Source organism: Brachyistius frenatus, unplaced genomic scaffold (assembly GCF_029030835.1).
Source record: "Brachyistius frenatus isolate BFR_SWC_R1_liver_20210118 unplaced genomic scaffold, ASM2903083v1 Contig_6, whole genome shotgun sequence".
Taxonomy (NCBI): Eukaryota; Metazoa; Chordata; class Actinopteri; family Embiotocidae; genus Brachyistius; species Brachyistius frenatus.
In genome coordinates, this window is record NW_027210605.1 from 9133232 (window position 1) to 9148265 (window position 15034).

Here is a 15034-nt window from a genome sequence, read left to right on the forward strand (position 1 = left end):
AACTTCTTGTTGTCATGTTTTATACGCTGCTCAAACTGGGACCTATTATTATTCCATCTAGGGAATATGGACAATGTAGGACAGCTGTTCTTTGTGCAGAAACATAATTTGCAATTCATGAGATTGGTCTAATCCAACTCAAGAATAAAAGCTCTTCAGGCTCCCTGCCTTTATTTCCTTTGTATGGTGTCCTGTGCTTGAAACTGCCCACCAGCTGCTGCTGTTCAAACACTGAGTCCATGCCCCCCCCCTGTGGCTAACAGTTTTATTCATGACTTACTGTATAATGATATTTGACTGGTGCCATAAGTGACATCAGTTTCAGTATGATAAACCACACATTGAGCTCTGTAACACATCATGCAAGCAATTATAACTGGAAAAATGACCTGGATTTTTATTAAAGCATTCATTTATGAACTCCTTAAATGGGAAAACCCAAATCCTTTAATACCAGCAAACTGAACTGAAACACAAAAACTCTCAAAATGAGATACCCAAACATCACAAGAGACAACCATCCATGTGAATGGAATATGTGTGCTGAGGAAAAACCCAGCTGCACTGCACATCGACACCATTTACTTGTAGGAAACGGAATATCTGACGTCCTTTGGGGATTTCAGTTTTCTTTCTTTGCAAAAAAAAAAAAAAAATTTGTGGCTGACATGTTGTACCAGACTGTCATGATAAACAAGATAAAGGAGAAGTCGTAGGATGGTGAAAAATATCCTCAGCAGTCCTGCACAAACATCATGGATATACACAAATATTTACACAGTTCAAATATTCAAATTGAAGAAGTCTTTACTTTTAGAAGCCAAATGCTAAAGAAAAGAAAGTAAAACCGAGCTCCGATTCCTTGAAGTAAAATAATCTTGTACATCCAATCAAGGATACACTTCCTTGCTTACTTTTTACACACAGAATACAGTTACGTTTATTTAACTTACAACACTGCTGTGAAACCACAACCCTCCTCTGTTGGCCTTTTAGAGAAACCACACGACAAGCTGGAGGTTAGCTGGTGTAACTAAAGGCTTTAATTAACGGAAGGGAATTTCCCTTCATTGATTTTTCAAATGTATTTCTTCACCTAGCCTATTGCAGATTACCAGATGACAATATCTATATAAAGAGACAGGAGGTGCTTCTTAAGAATGCTGATTGCTGCGGTTGAGTTTACCACACACATTTGCCAAAGCCATTTGCCGATCCAAGCTCTAGTTCTGCAGCTGACACTATTTTCTAAATGTACATGCTTCATTTTAAGTGTTAGTCTGAATGTAAAATAAAGTTAAATTCTTTATTGGGTTGAGCTTTATTTTATTTCATGTTTTTTTATATGTGTGTATATATATATATATATATAAATAAATGAAAGACATATACACTTCTCTGCAGTGCATTTTATGATGTTAAATTATCAAAATAAATATTCAGATTGTGGTGTGACGTCTCATGGTACTTCATAATGCCATTTACCTCTTATACTGTAATCTACATCTGCAATACTCAGTACGGGTCATTTATGATATTATTGCAGTTTTCTCTGGTTGTACTGTAGCAACTACTGTTAGTAATGTCCTTTAGAGGAAATTGAAGTGTCTCATATTGTGCACTGATGTTTACAGTTTAAGCATTGTTGTTTCCAATTGTATCATGAACTGTATCATACTTGTGTCTCTACGTACAACCTCAGGTGTCCTGCATTGCCCCAGTCAAACCACAGTCAGTCCTTCAGGCTGTGAAACCTTGCTTTGGCTCGGGCCTCCACTGCAGCTTCTCCAGGCTTTCCTGCAGCAGCTGGGCACAGCCGGATAAATCCATGTAGTGTAAGGCGGAGAAAACATCGTTCAGGCCCGCAGAGGAGCGCTGGCTCCACAGCCTCAGCATCTGGTACTGCCTCTCCATGGAGCCCAGGCCCAAACCGGCCTCCAGGTCCACTCGCTCCATCTGCTGGTCAGGCACCGAGAGGAGACGCAAGAACTCCTTCCACCTACGCAGGGGCACCTCCTTGATGATGGCGTAGAGGATGATAGCCGGCCAGTGACCTGAATGTTCGGCTTGTCTGGCAGCTGGAAGGAGAGAGTCACAGACAATCTGAGGACACTGTACATGCAAAAACAGAAACTGTTGTTGGAAAAGCTCACCTGCAAGGGACTGTTCTCTATCCATTGTGCTACTATTAAACAACATTAAGATAAATCTTTTTTCATTTAAATGTCTTATGAATTCATTTTATGATTCGATGTCCGGCATAATGTTATACTTTAGCCAACTGCAATCCCAGATTTAAATTTAAGAAAAGGTCATCCAGAATAGGTGTGCAGGAATATGAGCAGACCATGGAAGGATATCAACACTGGTGTATTACACAGAAAATCAGTCTTACTCTGCATAAATAAGACAAACATTTGGCAGCCAGAGCAGTGCAAAGGGAAACACGTAGTATTATGTAACTTGAATGCAGGGTGGTTTTGATGTGTAAATTCCCCAACATACATCTTTACAAAAAGGAATAGAGAACATAATCCTCACTCCAAGGCCATCAGCACTTTGACAACTAGGGTGTTTTCAGCTGAGCCATGAATGGCAGACACAACATGGCATTACTAATGACAGAAAATGTGTCAGTAAAAGTTGTTCTAAAACCTCAAATGAGGGACTTAAATGAGTTTGCAAATTGACATGGGGCTGTATCAGGCTGAATAACAACAGATTTAAACTTTGACATCATGACTGTTGAAGACATTTAAGTATTTTTAAATGTAAGAAATTTATAAAATTATGGAAAGATACATAAAACAAAAAAGTAAAGTGGATGTTGATGATGATTTCAAAGGAGATCAAATTTGATGTAGAAGGGTGCAAATCAGCAACAGGGACATGCTTTCACTATCTGATTTGTCATTTCCCCTAATGTCAACTTGCTGACTGATGACAAAAAGTAAAGGCGTCCTGTTTCCCAGCTTCCACCTCCGCACACACGGCTGATTGGTGATAGCTGTTGCACAGGCAGAGATGAAAAGGTGGAAACACTGTGACTTCAGATGGTGCACCACAACAATAGTCATGAATTTTTTTTAAATTTAAGTAGGACATTGGGCAGGACTGGGGTAATGACTGGTGATGCTACTTTTTAACCAGAAAAGCTCGGTCTACACAAATCATTGTCTACGCAAGTATTCACTCAACTGAATTATCCTCGAGCAAGACACTAGATCCTTTACAGGTGATACTAAGAGAGTACTTTAAAATATCTCAAATACAAATAATGCTGCTTGACCGTTGGTGCTGCATTTGTAGTTTGTTTGAAATTTTGATTTAAAACCAGACTCATTTCTTTTAGTTTTATATACAACATCTCAGAGAACATCTGCAGTAATGTATTGATAAAGGGTGATCGAAATATAAATTTGTGCTGCTTGGATCAGACTTTATCTACAAATTGTCAGTCAATTAATATAAAAAAAAGATCTAAATTGCCAACAGAAGTAGTTTACTCTGGAGTAGATGGTGACAAACTATCTATCTAATCATGTGTCACACAAATGTGTATGTTATTCCTCCGCCACCGCTGTTCACCTTTCAACTAATCTCTCTGCGTCTGCATCAAGCCTCTCACATCCTGTAGCTAATGTGTTGAACTACTGCAAAGATTTAAGTCTTATCTCACATGAAGCCCAAGAAAATTAAACATGAGAGGAAAGAGTTCATAATGCATCGTCACACAGAACTTCTTCAGCTTCTCTCATAACGCTGTCTTACATCACAGCTATCACAGAGTTTTATCTCATGCTTGAATTAAAACAAATCTGAATTTGAAGCTTTGCAGCAGCAACTTTGTTAGATAGTTATTCACAGGGAAAAAACATGTTATTGTATTCATGGTGTTTTATCTTGAGCTTGGGACAGTAGCATTGTTTTGATCTTCTTTTTTTTTTTAACCCCAAATAACCAACAGGTTTCAGGTGTGACCTCAGACTGTTGAGTGTACTTTTCCATGGAACCATTTTATCTGATCTCTATTGACTCTGAACCCTGCTGTGACTTTTGGCCCACTTTTTGCACATGATAATTTCTTGTGACAACATCCCTTTTGGGATCTTTAAGTGTGATTTATCTCTCTCTCTCTGACATGTTGACATTATATATCATATCTTTATAATATAGTGTCTTTGTGTTACTTGTTTCTAATCTGTCGAAACAGGCCTGCTGAGATCTTTGATTCTTCACTCTTCCTGTTACATTTTAAGTGAGCCTGTAAGGTATTTTGCCCCCTCTCTTTACTTCTGGTCCAGTTCCAGCCCACTTCAAAAATGTAGTTTCATAAAAAACTCAACAAAAGCCTTGCCTTGAATCTATTTCAGGCAGATTTACAAATGTAGCTGGTAAGGAATTTGTTTCTTACTTTGAAGAGGCAAAATATGAGCCTGGCTTCACATAGAAAAACTGGTTGGGTGATGATTTCATTAAGACTTTATTCAGAAGAGGCCATGATAATAATGAGTTTTCTTTGAGGCATAGTTTTATTTTTCTATTATATAAAGAAAGAGCACACGAATTTCACGTGCAAAAACACATGTGATCACATGACACGGTATTGTGCACATGTGAACCATGTGATTTTAAAACACGTTCATGGTGTAATGTGTGAAGCCCATGTAGATCCCCTGTGAAAACCTTTCCACAGATTTTCCCCATGTTATCATATTTTGCAACATGTAGTAAACATGTGTCAAACATGTGGTCACGTGGAAAACATTGGAAATTTTTTTTTTATGGAAACGTCCTCTGGCTGTATTCACAGTATTGTTATGTGTTGTTATGTATTGATATGTATGTCATGAGTTTTTTGTCTATCGTCTCCTGAAATGCTTTGGGAAATGAAATGTGTCATTAGTTCGTATTTATTAGCGATATACCACCTGCACTGGTGATGGAAGAAAAAAAAACAGGAAAACTAGAAGGCTATATTAAAGTCCAAACAAGTCACAAGCAGCACCTTGCAGCTGGGCATCAAATACTGAAACTTACCTATGTTGTCACTGTTTGGCAGTAGAAGACTGATGTGGGCTGGATGCTCTGGACGAACTGCACTCTGACTGGGGGACATCATTGGAGTTTCCTCAGAAATGTTACTTATCTTGAAAGAACAAATTAAAAAAAGAAGGTAAAAAAAAATTTTTTTTTTCAACATTTCACCTTTGCTCTTAATGACCTTCATGTGTTTGTTTGTTTTTTTTACTTGGCCCTCTCACTGTCCCCCTACAGTACTGCTAATGTGAAAAGATCACAAAGTTCATGAAACTGAGCACAAACCTGCGTAGTCGTGCCGCCGCCTTGATGACTGCATTGTTCTGTTAGGAGGAAAGCAGATGTCATCAGGAAGCTTCTTGCTTTATGAGTGACATTCATTTGAGAAGGTACATTGAAAAACAAAAAAATAAATGAACTTAAAAGTCTGTAAAACTGAGGCTTGCTTTAATTATACAGGTACATTTATTGTGAAAGGAATCATACATGACAGTTTATGTTTGGTTATGCTGTGTTACAGCATAAAGTCCAGAAAAATTAATGCATTTTATTTAATTAGCCAAAAGAAAATAGTGTGAATGTCTCCAGGGTATAACCACTGAACCACTGAGTGACAGTATGTAAAGCATGTATTCATGTTACCGTGGACAGTGGTGGAAGTACTCTGTTTCCTTAATGAAGAAAAAATAGCAATATTACAAAAGAAAAAGTCCTGCATTCAAATGTTATCCTAGTAAGGAGTGAAATCAGTTTAACAGAAAAATATCTTAAATGTCAAAAGTATTCATATGAGCGCAGAAAGGCTCCTGGTTGAATTAGTATATACCATAATATTGGATTATTATAACAGATACATTAATGTATTAATGCATTCTAAAGTTGTAATTAGTTCTATTTTCTATACTAGTGGGTCGTTTAATACACTTAGGGCCTGATTTACTAAAGGTTTGTGTATGTAAAATCATGCGCAAACTCCACACCACCCGCAAAAAAAATGTCCTAGTAGATTTACTAACGACGTGCAGTGAGGATTGCGTCTTTCAAATGTGCAATTTAACACACGTTGTCCATTTTGCGTGTTTGCCTTCATGCATATGTAATATTGGACGTTTCTGCTTGAAGGTGCAACATACTGGGAGGGAACATGCAAATAGAACAATTTAGCACCCGTAAAGATATTTACTAAACCTGAAAGTAGAAACAGAAGTGATTACTTGTGTATTTTAGTACGACTGAAAGGAACGTGCTAATCAGATGCGCAAATCTGGAGAGACGGCTGCTCTTATTATTGTGGTGAGAAGGAGACGCAGGGAAACTAAAGATACGTAGAGAACGTGGTTTTACACCCGTGGAAACATTTTTGAGACGTCAGAGAGAAAGATTATTCAGATATATCGTTTGTCCAGTGATGACACTTCTGAGTTATTGAATGAACTGAATGATGATTGACAGCCAACAACAAGTAGGAGCCATTAAATACCAGCAATTAAAAAACTTCTTACGACTCAGCATTGTCCTGCGTCTGGATCATTCCAGCATAACGCTGCTTGGATATCCCACCCAGTCCCGTTATTCAGGTGTGCTGTCACAAGTCCTGAATGTGTCCCGCAGAATTCACAGGTAGCTTCATCAGGTTCACGAACACTCGCGAGGCACTGAATGAAAAGTCACCTGCTCATCACAGAAAGAGCTGGCCCTGCTGGTCGGTGTTTGTTAGAGGATCTCATCCACCGTCCCTCCTGCTTTATGGCCGACGTTTTATTATTAAGCCTTTTTTTTTTTTTCACCTTTCTGTTTTCCCACAGTTTGACTTTCTTGCTGATAATCTCCGTTCTGGCGTTTTGTTCTTGTTATATTTATATTTCTTAATTTCAATGGGATCAGATTTTCTTTTTCCTTTTGCGGTCGCTCTGTTTTCCATTGCTGGAATCACTTTATCACACACAAACCCCTCATTTAATTTGCACCTGATTTCAATGACGCAATTACTCTTAGTAAATCACCCGCAAAACAGGTGCAACACTTTTTTGCTAACTTTTCGAAGGAACACGCAATCAGGCCCTATGTCATTGGTCGTATTTACTAGTGTTATATGTTTCGTACAGACAAAATTAATCTTTACAGTAACTTTTAACTGGACTCTTAAATTTAGTGAAGGTGATCAATAAGTTGCATACATGTAAAGTATTTGAATAAAGTCTGAGTACCACAAAAATTGCTTTTATGTACAGGACTTGAATGAATACTCAATTACATTCTTGCACTTGTTACCGTTTAATTTGGGGTCCTGAGCAGTCAACTCTAAATCTTTGTTTGCACTCCAGCAGGGACAACTGGGTGGATTTTTGAGCAGGTACTTGAAGAGCAGCAGGAGCCAAAACACCCACAGAAGTGCCCCCACAACCACCACGAGAAAAAGCCAGACCGTTTGGTTGTCTGCAGTAGACACAAAGAAACACGGGCGTAACTCCACCGGTCATCAGTTATAACATAGTGAAGATGACCTGAATAGTATTCCCAGCAGACGACACAAAAAGAGGGAAAAGTTATTTAATTTAAACTTCAAATATCCAGAGCTAACGTGAGTGTAAAGTAAATTTGGACACGAGTCAAAACTAAACTACAAAACCATTTATATTGTTGGGTTGTCTGGTGCACAAAGCTCTATTGAGGTCAATCCACAGTATCTTTGCTGAGTTTGCTTTGTTCAGTCATTTTTACAGTAGATTTACTTTAATGTTTAAAGTCATACTCCTGCTGCATCACTCAACTTCAGTTTCAGAATAGCCAACCTCATGTTATCCCGTGAAACATATGAATAAAATCCAATGATGGCGAGCAGTCCCAGATAATAAGGATTTTTTTTCTAACCTACACTGTGAATGTTGAAAGATGTATTCACTATGGACAGGAACAATAATCAATTAACAATCCAATGATTTGTTTGTTATTAGCAGATTGTGTTTCTTGGTATTTGTAACTTCCAACCATATTTGGAGACAAGTTCCTCCAGAAATACAGATAATTCTGAAGGGTTCACTTACTTGCCCCCGTTGGTGATTGAGTTGTGGGAGTAGTTGTGTATTCCGTCTTGCAATCTTGGTATTTTGGACAGTTCTTCCTGAAAAGGGGAGAGACCAATGTAGACAATAGTGGAATGTGACAACATATCTATAACTATATTAACGGACAGTCAAGCACCCATATGAGCACTGAAACACTTCGTGCTCGCTGTCATCATTCATCTTGCTCATACTGGCCATTACAAGATCCCTATAATGAACTTTCAGTGTAGGTTATGGAGACTAAGGCCCAATTGTGGTGTCCCATTTCCTTAGTTTAAGATTATAAACCCTACACCTTCTAGCTCCGTTCTGAAGGGCCACTCCCCAGTAGAGGGCACTCCTAAACGATGGATAGGGCCACAGGATGGGAAATGGGACTGGGCCCAAATCTATCACTTTCTCTGTGTAAAAATACAGTTCAAAGTTTATCTGGAGCTAATATGAGAGTTTAACTATCAGAATTAGTCAAATCAAGTGGATATCTTCAAACGTTAGTCTTGAGAATAAAATTCCCTCTTTGCGTTTGCCCAACTGAGCTGTCGTGGAAGGATAATTGCAGAGAGAGGGCAGATTGTGAGGTTTCCAATTGATTTGTTGAACTCAAACAGCTGAAGTTCCATCCTAGTTTCAGATAAACAGTTGAACACATTTTATAACCCGCCTGTATGTTGAGACTTTTATCATCTGCAGCGACACTTGTTCACCACAGGTAGTGTGGGGCCTCAGTAAAACCACAGGAACTGAGTGTCTCAAAGACTTGTAAAAACAATTATTTGAAAATTCGCAACAGAAGCGAATTCGCAGAGGTTTCCTCCACTTTAACAAGAAGACAACATGCCCTGCTGAAATCATAGACTGCTCGATTCAACCACAGAAAAACATTTTGGATCAAAAGTGCAGATAAAATTGAAAAGAGCTGTGTGCTTTGTTTAGCTCTAAAATGTCTCTGAGAACCCCACAGAAAATAAATTTAAAGCAATATAAAAGACTTCAAAGAACCAAATTGTAGCATTTGAGAAGTCAGACTTAATACGTCTGTCTTGCTTAAACCATTGAAACTATCAATTATCAATTGTAGCAGATTAATCTTCTATCAATCGATTTATCAATCAATTGAAAAATTGAGATTTTTGTCAGACTTTGTCAAGTAAATATCACAGATTACACACAAAAGCAATGCACACACACTCATTACTATGACTGAAATTTGAATAATTTGTGTATATATTTTGCTGTTATAGGGTATATATTTGTATATGGAGAGCTATAAATAACAAAAAACAAACATCAAAACCACACAAACATAAAAATCTAAAATACTGATGTGTTATTGTGTGTCACATTGTAAGATCTCCCACCTTTCATCGATATTCCTTTTGTCGTCAGTCTCTAAAAGAAATATTTAATTTTTTTTTAAATAATCCAGAACACAAATTATTACAGCTACTGTGAATTCCAATCAACTTTCTGTAACTCCCTTTAACTTACCTTCACAAGAGGGGCATTTCCAGCATGAATTATAACTTTTTGAAAAGTAGTATCCGTCCTTACACTCACATTCTCTATTAGTAGAAATGGTGCAGTCCTTTTTAATTTTCTCATTAGCTGGAGAAAAAAACAAAACATAGTGTTTCTGTCTCATTTACATACAGTCCTGCAAACATGGCCACAGGAATTAATAAAGTTGAAAAAAAGGGATTAGTTTTCACATTGCTTCCGTATTTAACTCATTTCAGGACAAGATCAGTGACAAGTTAACCTGGTGTTGAAATGGAAATACATATGGATTCAAATGCTGACTGAATTTATGCAACAAAGCCTCTAATCTCTAGTCTGACCTTTCCCAGATTTCCCATCCTAAACAGATTTATTTCATCCTCTTCGTCACACTTCATCAGAATGGCTCAACAGAGGTAAGATATTGTCACAACAATGTGACAATCATGAAAAGATGTTGATGACAGCAATTGCCATTGAGAACATCACATTTTCTATATTTAAATAACCAGAAAATGTCATTTTCATCTATTATTTTGGTCAGATTTAGCTTCAAAGGCTTACACAACATCACAGAAATGTGTACCAGTTATGGTATCTGACACTTACGTAAACATGATCGGCATCTTGAACACTTCGATGCAGTGTTTTCTCTGTCTGTGAATGTGCCGTCACCACATGTTGTACACGTGCAATTTCCAGTTGGACTCTTATGCTCACAATAGTTTCCTCGGAAGAAGTGGAGAAAAGGAGAAAGGTAATGAGTTGACAGTTCCACAATAAACTGTGCAAAACAAGGCCAGTGTTGCATCCTGTTCCTTGTTATAACTTACCAGCTAGGCACTTTATCTGACTTGAACCAGTGGTTTGTTCTGCCCCCTCGATGTCACCCTGCCCAATGGAAATGAGGGCAACTATCAGCAGGAAACCCTGAAACAAAATTGTAAATTTGATGATCTGAGGTACTGTGCCGAGGACGACGCTCAACACATCGACAAGACTGATGTTCTGACGCTACAGCTGCCACAGCAAAGTACAGCAGTAGTGGAAACGTGGTGTAATACCACTCATCAAGTCACTGCACAGGGAAACTTTTGCTTTTTAATTTTCGTACCCCTTTGACTTCAAGCAAGTCCTCAGTTTATTAAATATGTACAGCATTGATACGAGTTTGTTCAGTGTTGTCCTCTCCACCACCTTTTCCAGACTGTCCAGTTTTCAGATCCATAACTGGCTGCAAACTGGACAGTCTGGAAAAGTTGGTGGAGAGGAGGACACCGAACAAACTCTTATCCGTATTGGATAATCCTGCCCACCATCTTCACCACCTACTGCAGGGACAGCGGAGCACTTTGTCCAAAAGATTCCTCCAGCTCCACTGTCACAAGGACAGATACAAGAGATCATTCCTGCCCACTGCAATCAGACTGTACAATAGTTCCCCACTGGCCAAATCTGTTGTTTGTTTGTTTGTTTAATTTGTTGCACTGTTGTTTAATTTAATATTATTCTATTTTATTTGTATATACTGTGCATTTCTACATTTTTTTATATTTTATATTTTTACTACCTCTATTTTTATTGTCATTTTTATTGATTTACCTGTATCTTTACGTGCTGCTGTAGCGAAAAAAAAATTCCCCTTTCAGGATCAATTATCTATCTATCTATCTATCTATCTATCTATCTATCTATCTATCTATCTATCTATCTATCTATCTATCTATCTATCTATCTATCTATCTATCTATCTATCTATCTATCTATCTATCTATCTATCTATCTATCTATCTGTCTGTCTGTCTGTCTGTCTGTCTGTCTGTCTGTCTGTCTGTCTGTCTGTCTGTCTGTCTGTCTATCTGTCTGTCTATGTATCTATCTATCTATTGTGCAAATATTTGAACCTAAACTGCAGATTATCAACTGGCATAGAAACAATTCACACAGATTATAACCAGCCTGTGCCACCACCTTGATACATAAACACAACTGTAGAGGCGACATAAAAGAAAAGCTATGTGAAAAAAGGAAACTGTATGATGCACATCAACAGTGATTTGTTCAACTTTGAGCACTTTAAAGGTTCCAGATCTTATAAAACCTTCCCTTTGAGCCAAGAGGAGTACACTTTAGCCATTTGGGTCTGAGGTGCACAGTTACATCCACCAGCAAATACTTATGAGATTGTGGTGTAGTATGAAAGACTTCAGGATCCTGATGCCTATTTATGAGGAATGAACTCGATCAGTTGCTAACTGTCAAGACACTCCTGAAATTTGTGAGCCCAGCTCCTCTTTAAATCACAGCTTAATTGGATCTATGGAAAGAGATGGATCAGCATGGATAATTTTGTTTAGACAGATACTACATGTGTTATCCAAAGGAAATAGGACTTCCTTAATTGTCTTGAAGACGTTTCACCTCTCATTCTGATTAGTTATGACTGGTGGGAAGTTCCAGACTTTTGACCTTTTGTTGGGTTGTTAACACTTTGAAAAGAAGATGTTAGTGACAGAGAGCAGACCATTACACAAAATAAGAGCCTTAAGAAGGAGCTGTTTAACATTCAAATTCGTCCTGAAGCAGCCCTACACACAACAGGATTGTTCACAAAACAGTGCGGCTCAGCACTGACCAAAACACCCAACGACACCCGGTTGTAGGACTATTCTTCCAAGTTCACCAATGGAAGGGTTCTCCATCCTCATACAGTTGGACAGAAGCAAGCCTGCATCCTAACACTGCCTGTCTAAGAATCCTTTATCAAAATTGTGTTTATTTAACTCCTTAAAAATTACTTAAGTAGAAGTAATGTTTGGAATAGTTCAACCAGGACTAACTTAAAATCACTGTGATGCAAATTATTGTATCTTTTGGGCATGAACACACATACAATTTACATTTTAGAGTTTAAATAATGAGATGATTAGCCGATTCGTCAATCAACAGAGGATTAATACAATGTATTTTGATAATGGCAAAAAAAAATGGTCAACCAGTCAATGTTTTAATCTCTCAAAAGTAAATATTTGTCTGATTCTTTAGTCTCTTATGATAGCAAAACTAAATATTATTGCGGTTGAGACAGTTGGTCAAACAAAACCATTTGAGGTCGTCACTTTGGACTTGAGGAACTTGTGATGGGTATTTTTAGCTATTGCAGCCACTCTCCAAATTAAATGAGAATAACTGGTGCATTAAACATTAATGTAAATAATTACTCGTAAATGTATTAAGTTATTGATCTTTGACTTTGTTGTTACGAGAGCTGCAGGACCAGGACAGAGAATTACTTAAATAAAAAAGACCTTCACTCATCCGCATATTACATCATGTTGTCTCATCATCACTAAACTTTGATGCTTTGCAGCAACTGATGAGAAGTAACTTGATGGGCTTTAATTATAACTCTTAGAAACTGAAACCACAACCGTGAGAATGTACATAGAGTAAATCTTTCTGACAGTCATGACAATAATGTGTCAGTCACTCTACAATATATAAAGGAAAAGTTCTTTAGAAATGATTGGCATTGAAAATAAAAACAAACCCTTTAACAGACCTTATCTTGAAAACATTGAGACATACTGTATATTTATTTGGTCACTTTCTTATAGCAATAAAACAAACAAAAAAAAATCAAAAATCACTGAAAAGACATAAAAAAAAGTAAACATAAAAATGTGATTACTTACCAACATAAAGTCCATGTTTGGAGAGCTGACAGTGTGGAAGTTAAACAACCAACTTTAGGTGAGCGAGTTTAACTCATTTGAAAAAAATATATAATAAAGTCAGATTAAGTAGTTATCACCAGGAGGACCCTACGAAGTTCACCGGCAGGATGAAGCATTCTGACCTGAACTCATCAGTAGATTTCCTTTGACTAACCCTAACTCAAATAAATTGTTAAAGGAAAACTATATTTACGTGTTCGTGTGTATGTGGGTCAAGGCTGTCAGTTCTTTGGAGTCTTCAGAGAAGTGGTGCGAGAAACAGGAAACACAGTGAGATTACACCCCCCCCCCACACACACACACACACACACACACACACACACACACACACACACACACACACACACACACACACACACACACACAAATTGTGAACTGCTGTTGGTGTCAACGTCACCACACAGGTTCCTGTGCCCGATCAGTTCTCATAATTCCAGTGATTCAGACAGGAGGACTAGTGACATAAATGTGATTAAGTCATGAACCAGACATAGGGGTTGGATTTGGTGGTGGTGCATGTCAGGGGAGGGCCGGTAAATCTATTCTTTTTTTTTTTCTTCATAAGAACTGAAAAAAATGTAAATTTAAATGAGACTGTAGGTGGAGATAGAGTGAGAAACAAACAGTAACAGTACAGTAGACTCAAAAATACCTTGTGCTTGATAATACGCAATCCCTTCCAAGTATGAATGTGTCACAACAGGATAAATTAATGACTTGCTGTCTTATTTAGTCCATATGTAAACTTTAAAAAAGTGACATCAGCTGTAGTCAGCTTCTTTTTTAGCATCCAATCCTGTTTTATTAAATTCTGTTCATTTGATGTTTCTCACACTCAAACTGCACTGATCTCTGGACTTTCCTGAAGAACAGATAAGTAATACTTTAATGAGGTAATTTTTTTTATTTTGAATCTGATATAAGGGAATGCTGACATGGTATCAGGTACTGACATGAGGTACATCGCTGACAAAATGATGACTGGCTGCAGGATGGAAATTGACACTATTACTTGAACAAAGGTCAAACTTTCTTCACCTTTGCTGGCATTATTTAGGCCTCCATGTGGTTGAAAAGCAGAAGTTTTTACAAAACAAATCTATAAAATATCAACATAGTCAGCACTGTTTCAGTGAATACATTTCAATGTAAAGTAAGTAGGTAACTACACATGCAAACTGCTTTTATTTAAACTCTATTTAAATCCCAATCAGGTTAGCAGACTCTTTTTTAAGGGTGACCATTGCCAGGACAGCAGCCGCACATATTCAGACTGGGCAGAAAAAGTGGTCAGATCCCTTAAGTACAAATACAACAGTGGAAAAATTCACCATTATAAGTGAAAGTCCTACCTGAAAACTTGTTTTGTAAGAGTACAGAAGTATTAGCAGGACAAATTTTCTGAATTATTAAAGTAAAAGTACTGATTTTGTTCCTCTCATCATTAGATTATTAATATTGACGCATCAGTGTGTAAGCAGCATGTTGCTGTTGTAGTTGTAGACTGCTTTTTATAGGATATCAAAGCCAAAAAGGTTAGAAATTACTTCTTTAATATTTGCACTGTGTTGTATTTCAAAATACAGTTATGTTGTCCACCATAACAAATCTTCATCTTAAAAGTAACTAAAGCTGTCAGATAAATGTATTGGTGTAGAAAGTACAATATCTCCCTTTGAAATGTAGTGGAATATA

General features: G+C 37.5%; 1 protein-coding gene across 1 annotated transcript; it reads right to left on the reverse strand.

Annotated features, from left to right (window-relative positions):
• Nucleotides 1–1400: 1400 nt before the first annotated feature.
• On the reverse strand, nucleotides 1401–13556 carry LOC138615432 (tumor necrosis factor receptor superfamily member 1A). Its single transcript, XM_069689079.1, has 10 exons — nucleotides 13298–13556; nucleotides 10436–10532; nucleotides 10212–10331; nucleotides 9594–9710; nucleotides 9464–9494; nucleotides 8085–8161; nucleotides 7312–7476; nucleotides 5326–5363; nucleotides 5041–5149; nucleotides 1401–2078 (listed from the first exon to the last, which is right to left on the reverse strand). The coding sequence occupies exons 1-10, from the start codon at nucleotides 13310–13312 to the stop codon at nucleotides 1741–1743; spliced, it is 1107 nt and encodes a 368-aa protein (XP_069545180.1). The 5' UTR covers nucleotides 13313–13556; the 3' UTR covers nucleotides 1401–1740.
• Nucleotides 13557–15034: the final 1478 nt, after the last annotated feature.

Excerpts from the sequence above, each read along its gene's own strand:
- LOC138615432 (XM_069689079.1), bottom strand. Across the intron at positions 10,332-10,435 it reads TCAGATAAAGTGCCTAGCTG|GAAACTATTGTGAGCATAAG; the intron begins GTAAGTTATAAC and ends ACTTCTTCCGAG. Across the intron at positions 5,364-7,311 it reads TCAGGACCCCAAATTAAACG|AACAATGCAGTCATCAAGGC; the intron begins GTAACAAGTGCA and ends TCCTCCTAACAG.